This window comes from Meles meles, chromosome 4 (genome assembly GCF_922984935.1).
Source record: "Meles meles chromosome 4, mMelMel3.1 paternal haplotype, whole genome shotgun sequence".
Lineage (NCBI taxonomy): Eukaryota > Metazoa > Chordata > Mammalia > Carnivora > Mustelidae > Meles > Meles meles.
In genome coordinates, this window is record NC_060069.1 from 15,423,152 (window position 1) to 15,438,011 (window position 14,860).

The window sequence follows — 14,860 nt, forward strand, 5'->3', positions numbered from 1 at the left end:
GGGACACTTAACCAACTGAGCCACCCAGGTGCCCCCCGAAAATAAGATCTCTTTTTTTTTTTTTTTAAGTTTTATAATTTATTTGACAGAGATCACAAGTAGGCAGAGAGTGGTGGGGGCGGGGGGAGAAGCAGGCTCCTTGCTGAGCAGAGAGCCCGGTGCGGGCTCCATCCCAGGACCCTGAGATCATGGACCTGAGCTGAGGGCAGAGGCTTAACCCACTGAGCAACCCAGACGCCCAAAAATAAAATCTTAAAAAAATAAATTAAAAAATTTAGACTTGTAAATAAACAAAGGGAGAGCTTGCATCTAGATCTGTCCTATCCAGAGTGGCAGCCACTAGGTGCATTTGGCTCCTGAGTGCTTGAAACGTGGCTAGTTGAAATTGAGATTCTCTGTAAGTATAAAATACACTCTGATTTTGAAGACCTGTTAGGAATAAAAGAATGTAAATGTAAAATATCTCATAATTTTTTTTAACTGATTATATGCTGCGGTGATAATATTTTGGATGTATTGGGTTAAATAAAAACATAAAAAATGTATTGTTAAAGTCCAGTTTGACCTGTTACTTTTTACTTTAAAAAAATGTGGCTACTGGAACATGAGTGGGTGGGGAGGGTGGGTGCCTGGGTGGCTCAGTTGGTTAAGCCTCTGCCTTCAGTTCAGGTCATGATCTCAGGGTTTTGGGATTGAGTCCCCAGTCTGGGCTTCCTGTTCTGATGGGAGTCTGCTTCTCCCTCTGCCCCTCTCCACTGTTCCTGTCCTCTCTCTCTGAAATGAGTAAAACCTTAGAAAAAACTGACATGAGCTGATTGCATGATATTTCTGTTGCACATCAGTGAACTAGGTTTACCAGACATACACTTTTACTAGTCCCAGTCACCTTATGGAGTTCTTTGTTTAATTGTCAGGATTAAAATGCATTCATGCTGGAGCATTTACCAATGATGCGTTTGAGATCAAGCTGTTAGGAACTGGAATTTTTAGTTTACCTTTGTGAATTCAATGACTGACTGCTACTGTGTTTTTCTTTCTCAAATTATTATTTAAATTCTAGTAAGCTAACTTACAGTGTAATATAGAATTTAGTGATTCATCACTTATATATAACACCCAAAGCTCATCACCGGCGCCCTTCTTAATGCCCATTCCCCACTTCCCTCGTCAGCCCTCAGTCTCTTATGGTTTGCTCCCCTCCACCCTTTTTTCCCTCTCTTTTATTTTTTCTTTTCCAAAATCAGTTACGACATGGGTTAATTTCTGGATGGCTATTTTAAATTTTTTTTTTTTTTTTTTAAACGGGAAACTGGCACTGTTTTGGAAATAGTTGACCTCAGTACTTCAGGAACTATTTTACAAAATAAACTTCTCTCAACATTCCTGAGTCATTCATCCTGGCTGCTCACACCAGAGGGGGTGTTGCCTCAGCAGTTTGGAGCCGCTTTTCTGATGCAAAGAGTATAGGTTAGGGCTCAAACCTTGAAAATTTTGAATAATATGTCAACCTTCCCTGCAATGGGGACTTTCTGAGGCCTGTTCGAGTGCCCTCCAGTCCAGGGAAGACAACACTTAGCTCCCAGTCGGGGGATGTGAAGAGGTCCAGGCGCTGGGGCTGGGCTGGGTAACTGGTCAGCTCTGGTGGTGGCTCCTCAGAGAAGGAGGGCAGGACACCTGGCTTCTGTGCCAAAGAGGACAGCAGGCCCCCAGGGCAGTGTGTTCTCTCACTGTTGGCTTTTTTGATGGCGAGGGACAAGTATTCAAAAATGGTTGTGTGAGGGGCGCCTGGGTAGCTCAGTGGGTTAAAGCCTCTGCCTTCGACTCCGGTCATGATACCAGGGTCCTGGGATCGAGCCTCACGTCGGGCTCTCTGCTTGGCTCTGCCTCTCTCTCTCTGCCTGCCTGTCTGCCTTCTTGTGATCTCTGTGTGTCAAATGAATAAATAAAATCTTTAAAAAAACAAAACAAAACAGTCGTGTGAATGCCACTGGAGGGATAAGGTATAATAGTACGTTTTCAGGTCTTCCCTGTTCAGTTGCATTCACCCTCTCTCCCTTTTCGTGTCCCGAAGACTTTATTGAGGAGACCGACTTTTTAGTTTGACTGATGTCGTCTGTAGCCAACAGACTTCTGTCACTAAACGCATTTTCTTCCTATGCTTTACAGATCATTAAAAAGCTGATAGAAAGAAAACAAGCCCAGATTCGAAAAGTATACCCTGGACTTTCATGTTTTAAAGATGGAGTTCGGCAGATTCCAATAGAAAGCATTCCCGGAATTAGTATGTATAGATCTTCTTTTAAAAGCAAAATCTTTCGGGTTTGCCATGCAATGTGTTTGAAACGGTTGCCAGCATGCAGTGGTTGGGAAAGCTTTTTGCCTTGCCTGTCTCCATTCGTGGTGTTTGTAGTCTTAAGGGAGCAGATGCTTTCCCTTTGTCTTTTCTCTACTGAGTGTAAACACATGAAGGAGAACTTAGATGACTCCTTCTTATAGCTGTTCATATCCATCATTTACTGAAGGATGGCTGTGGATAGCATGGGGAGATTCTACTTTTACGAATGGGGAAATTGAGTCTCAGAATGGTGAAGTCCTTTGATCTCAAATAGCACGTGGCCCGTAACTGTCAGAATTAGCAGCAGTGGGATGCTGGTCTGCGGATTTGTTGCTGTGTGAACCCTTGCTCATGCTGTCATGATTGCAGCCTGCCCAGGGGTGTGCTTGGCCAAATTTGTCTCCAAATTTCTAGAAAAGATGATTGGGAAACATATAATTTGTTTGAAGTTCCCTATTTTAGAGTAGTTTTCCCAAGGGTTCATATCTGTGTGTGTTAGAGATGAATTGTCGTGGGTGAAAACTTGCAAAATAGCTGTTTTTGTAGATCGAAAGCTATCGAATAGCCACACTTTCATTGCATTCAAATCCAGGATCTTGTAGCATAGTGAAGATTTAATACACAGCACAAAATCAAACAAACCACAGCTCTCCAGAAAAAAAAGTAAAACCTTATTCCAGCAAGATACATTCCTTCAATACAATAGCTACCCTATAGCAGATCTGACTATTACTTCTAGACTTAGAAATTTCACTTCCCTACATTACCCCTGCTAATGGCATGATAGCTATCACATTTCTGAATGCCCGCTTGTGCTGGAATTCTTCTGTTTTTTGCTTGTTTGTTTGTTTTTTTTTTTTTCACATACATCAGCTAATCTCAGAAGGGATAATATCACCTAATTTTTAGAGTTCTGTTTTATAGATTGATAAATTATAGAGGCAAAAGGTTAAGTAACTTATCTCGGATAAGTTAGCTTTTAAGGAGAGAGCAAGAAATCAAATCCTTGAGGCTGTAGTTTCTTTCTGCTGCACTAAACCATCTTGTATTACAAGTAGGATCTTTGCCAAATAAAATAGAGGCCAGGATAAGGTTTGTTCTAACCTAAAATAACAGCTTAACTCTTCTACATGGTGATTAGCAAAATATGTGATTTAGAGTTTAAAATATACACGTGCCCCAAGTACTGGACATACTTATTTTTTATGTTTTCCTCTGAAAAGTTGGGAGTTCCTTCTTTAAAAAACACCAACAGAAAGAGGTGTTGGCTGTCTTGGAAATGTTTCATGTTGTTAGCTATAGAAGGAAGTAATTAATTGCAGTTGATTTCTGTCTCTTCCCAGAAGTAGACTTTTATTGAGGCATGCTTGTAATTTATTTCATTTTTGTTAAGTATTACTTTTGTTACTCTCTTGACCAAAAGCAGTTCTCATTCAGTGTTTAATTTTGTTGACATATAGGAGAGACAGGCTGGAAGCCGAGTGGAAAAGAGAAAAGGTAAGTAGGATGGGTGAGAGGATATTAATGGAAGTGATTTTTCTCTCCTTCCAGAAACTTAGAGGAAGCAGGCAAACTGCTTATAATCACCCATTACAGCACTTGCTGCTTTTCAGTTTTCATAAAAAATTCTGGGATGGCTCCCATTTTAGGTTTCGGTCAAAATAAGCAGAATAGGAATCCCCTGGCAAAGGGGCAAAAAACTAATCATGGTTCTCTGCTGTTTATTCTTTCCCTTTCAAGTAAAGAGCCCAAAGACCCTGACCAGCTTTACAGCACGCTCAAGAGCATCCTGCAGCAGGTGAAGGTGAGTGTCTTCTTTTCATTCATCTCATGCAGATATTTTGAAATTATTTCCCACATGGAATTTCCATATTAGATACCTTACTTTTTTCTTTACTCAAGAGCCATCAAAGCGCTTGGCCCTTCATGGAACCTGTGAAGAGAACAGAAGCTCCGGGATATTATGAAGTTATAAGGTTCCCCATGGGTAATGCCATTAACATTTTCTAAGTATAGATTTAACTCTCTCTGGATGGCGGTGTGGGGGACACGTGGTTGCTGAGGTTGATTTGTACTCTTCTGTTGTAGGGTAGGGTGTATGTGATGGGCGGTGGGGTTCCCTGCACCCGGGCCACTGATACAGAGCAGAGTGATAAAGGCCAGGTGGGTGGCCCAGTCTCGTTAGACATGCCTGCAGCTTTTACAGCCGCCTGCCGCCGGCACTGGGTGCAGAGAACCCAGGTGGGGAATTGCACCCACCCCTAGATGCGAAAGCTGGCTGTTTGGACATAACCTGGTTTATATTCTACCCCTTTGGTTGCACATGGAGAACTTCAGGCTGTCCTCTTGATACATTTTGAGGCTTTTGATAATTTTTGAAAGCGATGCAACAGAAGTTGGAGTAAGGCTGCTTGCCTGCTACACTAGCAGAGGGAGAAATCCTAGTAACTCAGTTCTCGATTTTCTATGCTCTTGATGGATACTATTAGTGTCACTATATTCCCGTTAAAAGCTTTGTTCCACATCCAGTGGCAGACAAACACAAAATGCTTTAGAAATGTAGAATTGTGGAATTTGCTGCTGTGCCTGCACCATGCTAAAATGATTAATTGAGCCAATTGAGAATCCAATTAGGCTAATTTGGCATTGTGTAGATGACAGACAACCAACTGAACTGTTTTCAGTCAGTTGTGTGGCCATTGTTTCGGAGACAGCCGGTGTCTTCTGTCCCTTTTCTACCTGCAAACTGTTCCTGGTGCTAAGAAGTTATTAAAATACGAAAGGAAGAATGAAGGGGCTCCATTAGCTCCCTGATAAAAGAGTTATTTGTAGGTGTTTTCTGTAGCATTAATTTTCACATGAATTTTCAATATAGTCATTGTAATGATTTTGGTAGTCTGTCCTCCTTAACATGGACCTACATCCATATGCTTTTCTTTCTCTTTTCTCTCTGCCTTGCTTCTCTGTATCTTAGTTATAAAAACTGAAGTGTAAGGGTTGAGTGAGTCTAGAATTCTAAATGGAAGAGTGTTTGGGGATCAGTATTTTCTTTTCTTTTTAATTCTTTTTTAAAGGTCTTATTTTTAAGTAATCTCCATACTGAACATGTGGCTCAGACTCACAGCCCTGAGATCAAGGGTCCCATGCCCCATTGCTTGAGCTGGTCACATGCCCCTCAGTGTCTTCCACCCTGTAAAAAAATATGTTAAAATCCTTTTTTTTTAAAGATTTTATTTATTTATTTGACAGAGACACAACGAGAGAGGAAACATAAGCAGGGGGAGTGGGAGAGGTAGAAGCAGGCTTCCCGCTGAGCAGGGAGCCCGATGTGGGCCTCGATCCCCAGACGCCTAACGACTGAGCCACCCAGGTGCCCTGTTAAAATCCTTTATGCCCATTTCCAAACTTAACTGACCTTTGCATTCTCATCGCCTGGACCATCTCAACTCCCTTGATGAAACACTCATGGGAGGTTGTATAAGGTTGGGGGAGAATAATTATCTTTCAGCCCTGCTCATGTAGTCTCTGAAGACCTGCAATGGTAGGTCTAGAAGGTCCCCTCTGTCATAGCCTATGCTCAGCCTGCTTTCTGGAAATGTTTTGCTTGGTCCAGCCCGAGAAGGGCATGAGCCTCTCCACCTCCACCTCCATGCATAGCCGACTGCTCATGAGCGGAATATTGGCCCTGTTGAGCAAGCCCAGTGGTAGACTGAGGTGTGTTCTAGACAAACTTACAACAGTGAGTGGTGCTTTTTAGGGGAGTAGTAATATTTTTCTTAGGGTGCCTTTAGGTGCTGAGAGAAAGATATAGTCTTATCCTTAAGATGGTCATGCTTTTAGGGCAAGACTGACAAATCTGTAATTTTACTTTCCCCCATTATTACCTTCTCAGCTTTTTCTAAAAACATTTCTTCTCTTTCCTTTGTGCTCTCAGAAAGTCTTTTTCTTCCATATAAATGAGGTCCAGCCTGTATCATTTAGGGAATCTCATTCAGAACATCGTCTAAGTAGTCTGGCCCAAGCATGTCTTCTTACCATGCGTGGATTGCTGGGCAGGGTTTTCCTATTTACTCAGAACTCCCCAGTTGGTGGGAGGGATGAAAATGGAATAATTTAATGATTTTTTCCATATGTGATATCGCTGATCCTTAATCACCTTCTTTAACATGCCATTTGGTCAGTAAACCTCTAGTAAGGCTAGAGGAAGGATGATGTTATTTATTTATTTAAAGATAATTTTTTAATTTTATAATAAATTTATTTTATAATAAATTTTATTTATTTATTTATAAATATATATTTATTTATTTGACAGAGAGAGCACAAGCAGGGGGAGTGGCAGGGAGAGGGAGAAGCAGGCTGCCTGCTGAGCAGGGAGCCTGTACAGGGTTGAATCTCAGGACCTTGGGATCATGACCCGAGCCGAAGGTAGACACTTAATCGACTGAGCCACCCAGGCACCTGAAAGATGTTATTTATAACTTAAGAATAGAATAGAAATATAGAAAGCAAATAACATAGAATTGATTTTAATTATTCTGAAAGATCCAGATACTTCTGTGACTCTCATTTTGTTTCTGCTGTAGCTTAGGCTCTCTCCATCTCTTCTTACCCCCCTTTCTTCCAAATAATAGTTGGAAATCTTTTGGATAAACTTCTTTGGGCCATGTTTCATTCCCCCCACCCCCTTTTAGTTACACAACTCTTCCTTCTAAAACGTGAACACTGTATTGGGCAGCATATCTTAAGGTAGGCATTAGGTGGTAAGGTACATTTCCAACTCTGCCTAGAGAGGCACAGTTAATTTCATTGCTCTTCTTTCGTTTACTGAGAGGACATCTTCATCTGCTCAGTCACACTCAGGTGAGACATCTAGTGGGGTATTTGCTGAGCCTTTATAAAGTATCTTGATACTTGCCAATTTTTCTCTCCTTCTGAACTGTTTTAGTTAGAGAAGAAAGAAAATTGAAAGTTGAACTCTCAGATATGATGACATACCACTAACCAAGAGAAGCTTTAGTCAAAGGAAATAGGCAAAAGTGCCTATTTCCCATTTTTTTCTTCGGTGTTTTGTGGTAGATTTAAGATTTTGAAACAAATGAATTCTCCCCATTTTTGGAGGTTGCACATAAATTTATGTATCTCACTAGCTGATGATCCCAGTGTATTCGGTTATAAGTTTCTTTCCTTCTGGAAAATTTGATAATATAGTGGAAATTTGGGCATTGGTAGAGCTATTTTATTTTTTTAAGCAATTTTGACTTACTTGCCATGTACAGTTAATATAATTTTTAATGACAGAACCAGACTTAAAGACAACTAGGGGATCTATAAGTAGACAAATGTTAGCAACTTCCTTTTTTGGGTGTGTATAAGATTTTCTTTCTTTCTTTCTTTCTTTTTTTTTAAAGATTTATTGATTTATTTGAGAGAGAGAGATGGACATGCTGGCCAGGGAAGGAGCCAGAGGAGCACAGGGAGAGGGGGAAGGAGATTAATAGACTCCCCACTGAGTGTGAAGCCTGCTGTGGGGCTGTATCCCAGGACCCTGAGGTCATGACCTGAGCCAAAACCAAGAGGCAGCTGCTTAACCAACTGAGCCACCTAGGTTCCCCTATTTATTTGAGAGAGAAATAGGTGCCCCTATTTATAAAGAGAGAGAGGGGGAGTGAATACGTGTGGGGGGAGGAGCACGGGGAAAGGGAGAGAGAATCTTAGGCAGGCTCCATGTTCAGGGCAGAACCTGACACAGGACTCAGTTCCCACGACCCTGAGATCTTGACCTGAACTGGAATCAAAAGTCAGGCGCTTAACCAGCTGAGCCACCCAGGCATACGGAAATGTTAAGGTCTTCTAATCTGCATGGAGTTTTGTAAACAGTTCAAGGAGTGAGGAGTAAACAAGCCCCATGGTATTCTTACAAGTTCATTTTTTAAAATTATTTATTTATTTATTTATTTAAAAGGATTTTATTATGTATTTAACACACAGAGAAAGAGAGCGATCACAAGCAGGGGGAGTGGCAGGGGAAAGGGAGAAGCAGGCTCAGTGCTCAGCAGGGAGCCTGATGCAGGGCTCCATCCAGGACCTTGAGATGGTGACCCAAGCCAAAGCAGACGCCCAGCTGAGGGAGCCACCCAGGCGCCCCTATTCTTATAAGTTTAAGTAAAGTACTGTTTTCATTTGTAAAATAATACAATTTAAAGCAAGTAAATATATTAGGAAAATATTATTTTTACAATAATCTTTCAAAGCTTACTTGCTTTAGAAAAGAAATTACTATTTGTGTTTTGTTTTGTTTTGTTTTTTTACTGCCTATGAGTCATATTTCATGGATGGAACATGAAACTAAATTCATTTGAACCGTTTTATATGCAAGGATACTGGTGTGTCTGTAGATTTATGTATGATCAGTTTTTCTACTCTAGTTCTGTTTCTGCAGCTCCAAAACAACGTGAATTTAATGAAACAAACTCGGTCTTATTGTTTGGATTTAAGTAATGAAATGATTCAGACAAACATTCCACCTGCTCTACTCTGGGTAGAGAGAGCCTCTTCTGTATAATTCTGGATGAATAGCTAACAGTACTTAGTTTATCGTACTTATCACTGCTAATCTACTTAACTTCCTTGTGCTGAATGGGGGCTTGAGCCAGATGACTAATAATGGTCCTTTCAACGCAGAAATGCTGTGATTTTATACAAGAAGCTCTCACAACAGAAACAACATAAAATTTAAGAACTGTTTTCCATGATCCTAGGAATGTCTCTTAAGCCAAGGGCATTGGGATGGTAAAAATGTAGCCACGCTGATGACATAGATTTCTCTCCCTGTCTCCTTTTTTGTCAGCTACTGTTTAAAAGGAGTCAAAGATTGCTAATATTTTTTTTTTCCTGTGCAGATCTGAAAACCATGAGCGAACGCCTCAAGAATAGGTACTACGTGTCTAAGAAATTATTCATGGCAGACTTACAGCGAGTCTTTACCAATTGCAAAGAGTACAACCCCCCTGAGAGTGAATACTACAAATGTGCCAATATCCTGGAGAAATTCTTCTTCAGTAAAATTAAGGAAGCTGGATTAATTGACAAGTGATTTTTCCCCCTTCTGCTTCTTAGAAACTCATCAAGCAGTGTGCCTAAAGCAAGGTGGTTTAGTTTTATAAAGAATTGGACATAATGTATTGAAGATACTTACTTGTAAATGTAATAATTAGCACTTTTGAAAAACAAACAAAAAAACCTCCTTTTAGCTTTTTCAGATATGTATTTAAATTGAAGTCATAGAACATTTTTATTTTATGGAATAGATTTTAAGCTATTTACTACTATTGTAAATTTTCGATGGCATGTCCATTAGCTGAATATTCAATAATAGATGATCAGGGGTTTCCTCAAAACCTGTGTATGAGGAAATTGCACATAGTACCAAGATTTGGGGGAATGCAGAAACTTTTCAGACCATGAATGTTTCCATTTTTTTCTAATGGAATGTGAGAGTTTATTTTTATTTTATTCTGAAGGACTTTAAGGAAGGGATACATGATAAAAAGCCCACAAAAGGTGAAATACGTGATGTTTAAAGTCTCATTGTAGACTTTTTATATATATTTTTTAAAAACACTCATCTAGATGAGGTGCTTTGAGCAGTTCTGAAAAATGCAGTTCCAGAAAAGCAACTGCTTTGATTCCTAAGGAAGAAATTCTAAAAAATGCACACTTTTTTTATAAGCATCTGAATTTTTGATAATTCTATCTACCTACAATAAACTCGTGAGCACATAACCACTATTTTAATAATTATTTTCTCTACACAGATGTCGACTATTATATTTGACTTCGCTTATGCAGGCCATAAGTTCCAAAAGGCAATCTGATGCACAGAGGCATACATTTAAAAACACTTGAGATTGAATCAGTGTGCTTTAATAAGGAATGATGCATCATCTACATATGTATCAAATTTGGTGGAATCCTTGTTCTAACAAATAAGGATTTTTTTTTCCCTTTTCTATGATGTACGTAACCCCACTGATAATGTATTATATGAACATTTTTCCTTTTGCATCTCCAGATTATATTCATTGTCTGAGGTGAATTAAATCACCAAGATTTGCTATCAGTATTTTAACACCTATATTGGAAGACAGACCCAGGGTAGTATCCCACTAAAATCCATCATACATCCTTATTAACCTGTCTTGGGATTCCAGCTTAGTGCTTGGAAATATTTCCTGATTAACACTACATAGAAAAGTGGGACATCTGCCATCCCAACTCTGGGAGAACCAACTAATATCCAACAAATGAAGGCCATTTTGATGGTCTTTGACACTAATTTTTATGATACAAATTTATAAACTGATTTTTGTAAAGGACTAGGTTTTAAAAGTATATTTAACTTGATGTTTTCTATCAGCATAAATGAGTTAAAATGATCATGTAATAGTTGTCAAAAACAGTTGCCAGAGATAATCTGCATGAAGGAAAAAACCCTGCAAATGGCTGTTTGCCAGTGGGAAGTATGGTTTTTAATATGTAAGAGATATTCAGAATGCTCACACCGAAAAATGCCTCAACTTTTATAAGTGTAAGAAACCACCTTGAGTGGCATCTAGATTTCTAGTGAAGAATGATGATACAGTTTGGATTAAGTATCTTGGACTGGTTTTAAACAGTGCTTTGTCCTGAATCTGCCAAAGCATCTGTCCAGCTTGGTATCCTGTGAAAGTTGTTATTTTCTGGGTAGACATTGTTATAGAGTATTGTCTTTAAAATCAGATTGTCTCTTCTATACTGAAAGCATTTTTATGTTTTCTAATTTAAAAATTAATATTTTCTTATAGATATTGTGCAATAAAGCTGAAGTAGGATGTGTGGTTTTTGCAAATGCTTTAACAGCAGATAAAATTTTACATTTGTAAAATTAATATATTGTACTGGTACAACATAGTTTTAAATTATATTTTAAAAAGCTCTCAGTTTGGTGTTGTGTTTTCTTCTTCTAGCCTATTAAATTTAACAGGGAAAGTGTTTGATCTGGTTGATGACCATCGACTATATCCATAATTCTTAGATTTTAGGCATTTTGTTGAAGATGGTTAGCATTGTGGCATTTGTTGGAAGTTTCATAAACATTCACAGCCCACCAGCGAGGGAATTTCAAGAGGAGAGACGCTCGAGTGTGTCTGTGTCTTTTCAGTGGTCCCCTGCATCTTGCCCACTGTCACTCATTAAACAAAGGGGAAAAAGTCCTACAGAAAGAAGAGTGTTACTCTTTTGGAAATTAGATGTTTTTTCCCCAGTTTTTCTACTCTGCCTCGGTGAAATAGTTGAAGAGACAGATAAAAATACAGCTGATTCTTACACATCTCCTCCTGAGCTTCTCATGTTCCTCAAAATGGTGACTGCAGAAAAGAATACTGGGTCCTCTCTGGGGTATGAGAGAACCCACCAAAGAATACTTTGTCTTTCCGAATCCTGAACCAACTGAGAAGTCAAAAGAATAAGGCATCTGATGGCCAGAATATCTTTATTAGTAATAAAATGGGTATTGGAGAATGTGGCTTATATCTCTGGAACATGGGCTAATACTGAACAGCATGACTGGCTTGCCAGCAGCTTGGCACCACTGCCAGCTTCCCCTCCAAGGGCAGGGCCTTTACAACCGAGCTCAGGGCATGGCCAACAGCGGTGCTGCTCTCTGGAGGCAGGCCAGCTCTGAAGAGGTCCAGGTGAGCGAGCAGCTCACCCAGGGCAGTCCTGGGCCTTCTGGTAACTCATCAGTTAGAGGGAGGAGTGAAAAAGGGCAGAGGGAGGCCAGGGGGCATGTCCCTCCTTCTGCTGAAATGTAAACATCTGGTTTGGAGAAGAAGTGTCCTTCCCACTCCATGCCATATATCTGTATCAAGAATCGCTGCAGAATTTTTTTTCAATACATGTGAAAGCTGGTTGTATTCATTAGAATAGGGAAAAGACTGAGGTTTCATACTACCTAGAAGTAAAATTTGAAATTATGAAACCTAAGATAGAAACAAGATCAAACTGAGGCACTATGGACAGATTAAGAATGTGTCACTCCTTTTAGCTAAGAGTCTTCAGACCGACCCTCACTGTTTTAAGAGATGTAACACCTGTACAGACAGGGTTGTTGGAGGCAGCCTGTGGCTTTTTCCACAATGTTCTGCGCCAGTCAGCTCCAGCGCTCATTAATGAGTGTTCTCCTCTTAGCAAAGTAGAAATGATACTGTGAAGTCAGAGCTTCAGCAAAATAAACAGAAGATGCTGAGAGGAGGTGAGGGAACACCCGTAAGTATCATGAAAAGTTTTTTAATGTAATTTATGTAGATTTATGACTTGGTTTCTTTATGGGAGCACCTTTCTTTTTTTGTGGAACAAAGAGACAAAGCTGGAGATTCTCTCTGGGTTTATTAAAAGCAGTATATTTCAACAAGTCAGAGAAAAGCGAAGAAAACAAAAGTCAGTGTTCTTACCCCCTCTTGATATTGGGAGGTGCAACACAACCTTGGCAGAATTAGTTTCAAAAGATGAGAAACTACATGACTAGTGTGTGTGTGTGTGTGCGCGTGTGTCTGTGCGTCTGTGTGATTTTCTGAGCTGAACTGAAGGTTCTCAGTTTTAATTTATGTATGTTTAAAAAAAGTTCTTTAAGAGAAATCCCTTGGAGAAGTTGTTGGAAGGTAGGAACCTTCTCAAAGTCATGCACATGTTCATGCATAGGTACTTTCTACATGCCACTTTACTTGGTTCTTGGACCCTTTCTAAAATTCACTGGTCTTGGACACCTGGGTGGCTCAGTGGGTTAGGCAGCTGCCTTCCGCTCAGGTCATGATCTCAGGGTCCTTGGATTGAGTCCCGCATCGGGCTCTCTGCTCAGCAGGGAGCCTGCTTCCTCCTCTCTCTCTGCCTGCCTCTCTGCCTACTTGTGATCTCTGTCAAATAAATAAAATCTTTAAAAAAAAAATTCACTGGCCTCTATTTGCTCTCTGTTAAGAGATGGGTATCCATCTCTTAAGAGATGGGTATCTATCTCTTCAGTCTGACGCTCTCCCAACTGAGCTATTCCGGCCGCCCAGGTATCCATCTCTTAAGAGATGGGTATCCTGTTTATGCTTGAAAATATCTAAGAACAGAAAAAAAATCTGTGTTATTAGACAATAAGGCAATCCAGCAACAGAATGGGCAAAGGGTTATAAGAAAGTGCTTGAGTTTGGTTACTGTTGGTTTTAAAGAGTTGAATAGAATACAGACACGGTTTACACAAACCTTGTGACCCAGTTCTAATTCAAATCTTCCTTTTCCCCATACAGTGTTACTAATTCAATGTGCCAGCACTGCTTCTACTCCTTAACACACTCACGCTTGTACAGTCATAGCTCGTTTTTGGAAAAACTCAACATCCCCTCTTGTATTATTTAATGTTTAAAAAATTGAAGTATAATTAATAAACACACAATACAACACAATATACTACAAAGCACATATAATAAAATATATAGGTCTTAGGTGTAAGGAAAAAGAAGTATCAATCCTACACAAACTCAGAAAGGAGATGTGGGAAGACTTCTAAGATCATTTTATGAGGGCCAGTATTGTTTACCCTGATACGGAAGCCAGAAAAACAATTCTAAGGAAACTATACACCAACACAACCCTCAAAAACACAGATGCAAAAGATCTTTAACAAAATACTAGCAAATGGAATTCAGCAATATATAAAAACTGTAAGAGACCATGACCAAGTGGGGTGTATCTGATTAAGTCAAGGTTGCTTTAACATGAAACTTCATTAATGTAATTAACTATATGAACAGCATAAAGAAAAAAAACATGTTCATCTCAGTAGACAAAGCATTTGACAAAGTTCAACACCCACTCATAATTTAATAGAAAAACTAGCAAAGAATAAGAGGAAACTTCCTCAGTATGTTACAGGTTAATAATAAAAACTTAAAGCCAATATCACAGTAATACTGAAAAACCAAATGCTCACAAGGTTGAGATAAGAAAAGGTGTCTGCTCTCATCACATTTATTTAACATTATAGCAGAGGTACTAGTGAGTGCAGTAAGGCAAGAAAGGGCATTCAAGTCAGAAGAGAACTCTATTTGTAGACAATAAGGTCATGTACATTAAAAAATTCTGAAGAATCTACCAAAAAAAATCTAGTGAGTGAATTTAGCAATATCCATACATGAAAATCAATTGCATTTCCATAAACTAGCAGCCAACAAGTGAACATGAATTTTAAAAAGAAATTTACAATTAAGTCAACAATATGAAATGCTTAGGATAAAGTAATAAAATGTGGGCAAAAATTAGACCAACAAGACTTTTCAACAACAAAATTAAGACCATAAGAAAATGAAATTTGGGGGAAGTAACTGTCAACCTACATCAAGAGTGAGGGGAAAAAAGAATTTGACCCTCATCAAAATGACTTACAAAAGATATGCTTCAGAAATTTGGACTTTGGAAATGCAAATTAAGCCATTACAGGATAGC

At 39.3% G+C, this 14,860-nt stretch overlaps 1 protein-coding gene across 4 annotated transcripts in view; it reads left to right on the forward strand.

Annotated features, from left to right (window-relative positions):
• The window catches only part of KAT2B (lysine acetyltransferase 2B), a 103,702-nt gene extending 92,448 nt beyond the window's left edge, over positions 1-11,254 (forward strand). Inside the window, exons 14-18 of one of the 4 annotated variants that reach the window (XM_046002739.1) lie at positions 2,167-2,281; positions 3,796-3,832; positions 4,076-4,139; positions 4,238-4,322; positions 9,238-11,254. In XM_046002739.1, coding sequence (XP_045858695.1) covers positions 2,167-2,281; positions 3,796-3,832; positions 4,076-4,139; positions 4,238-4,322; positions 9,238-9,431 — 495 coding nt within the window. In that variant the 3' untranslated portion in view covers positions 9,432-11,254. The remainder of the gene's footprint in view (positions 1-2,166; positions 2,282-3,795; positions 3,833-4,075; positions 4,140-4,237; positions 4,323-9,237) is intronic. The other 3 variants (XR_006818046.1, XM_046002740.1, XM_046002741.1) reach the window with 3 other exon arrangements.
• The last annotated feature ends 3,606 nt before the right edge of the window (positions 11,255-14,860 follow it).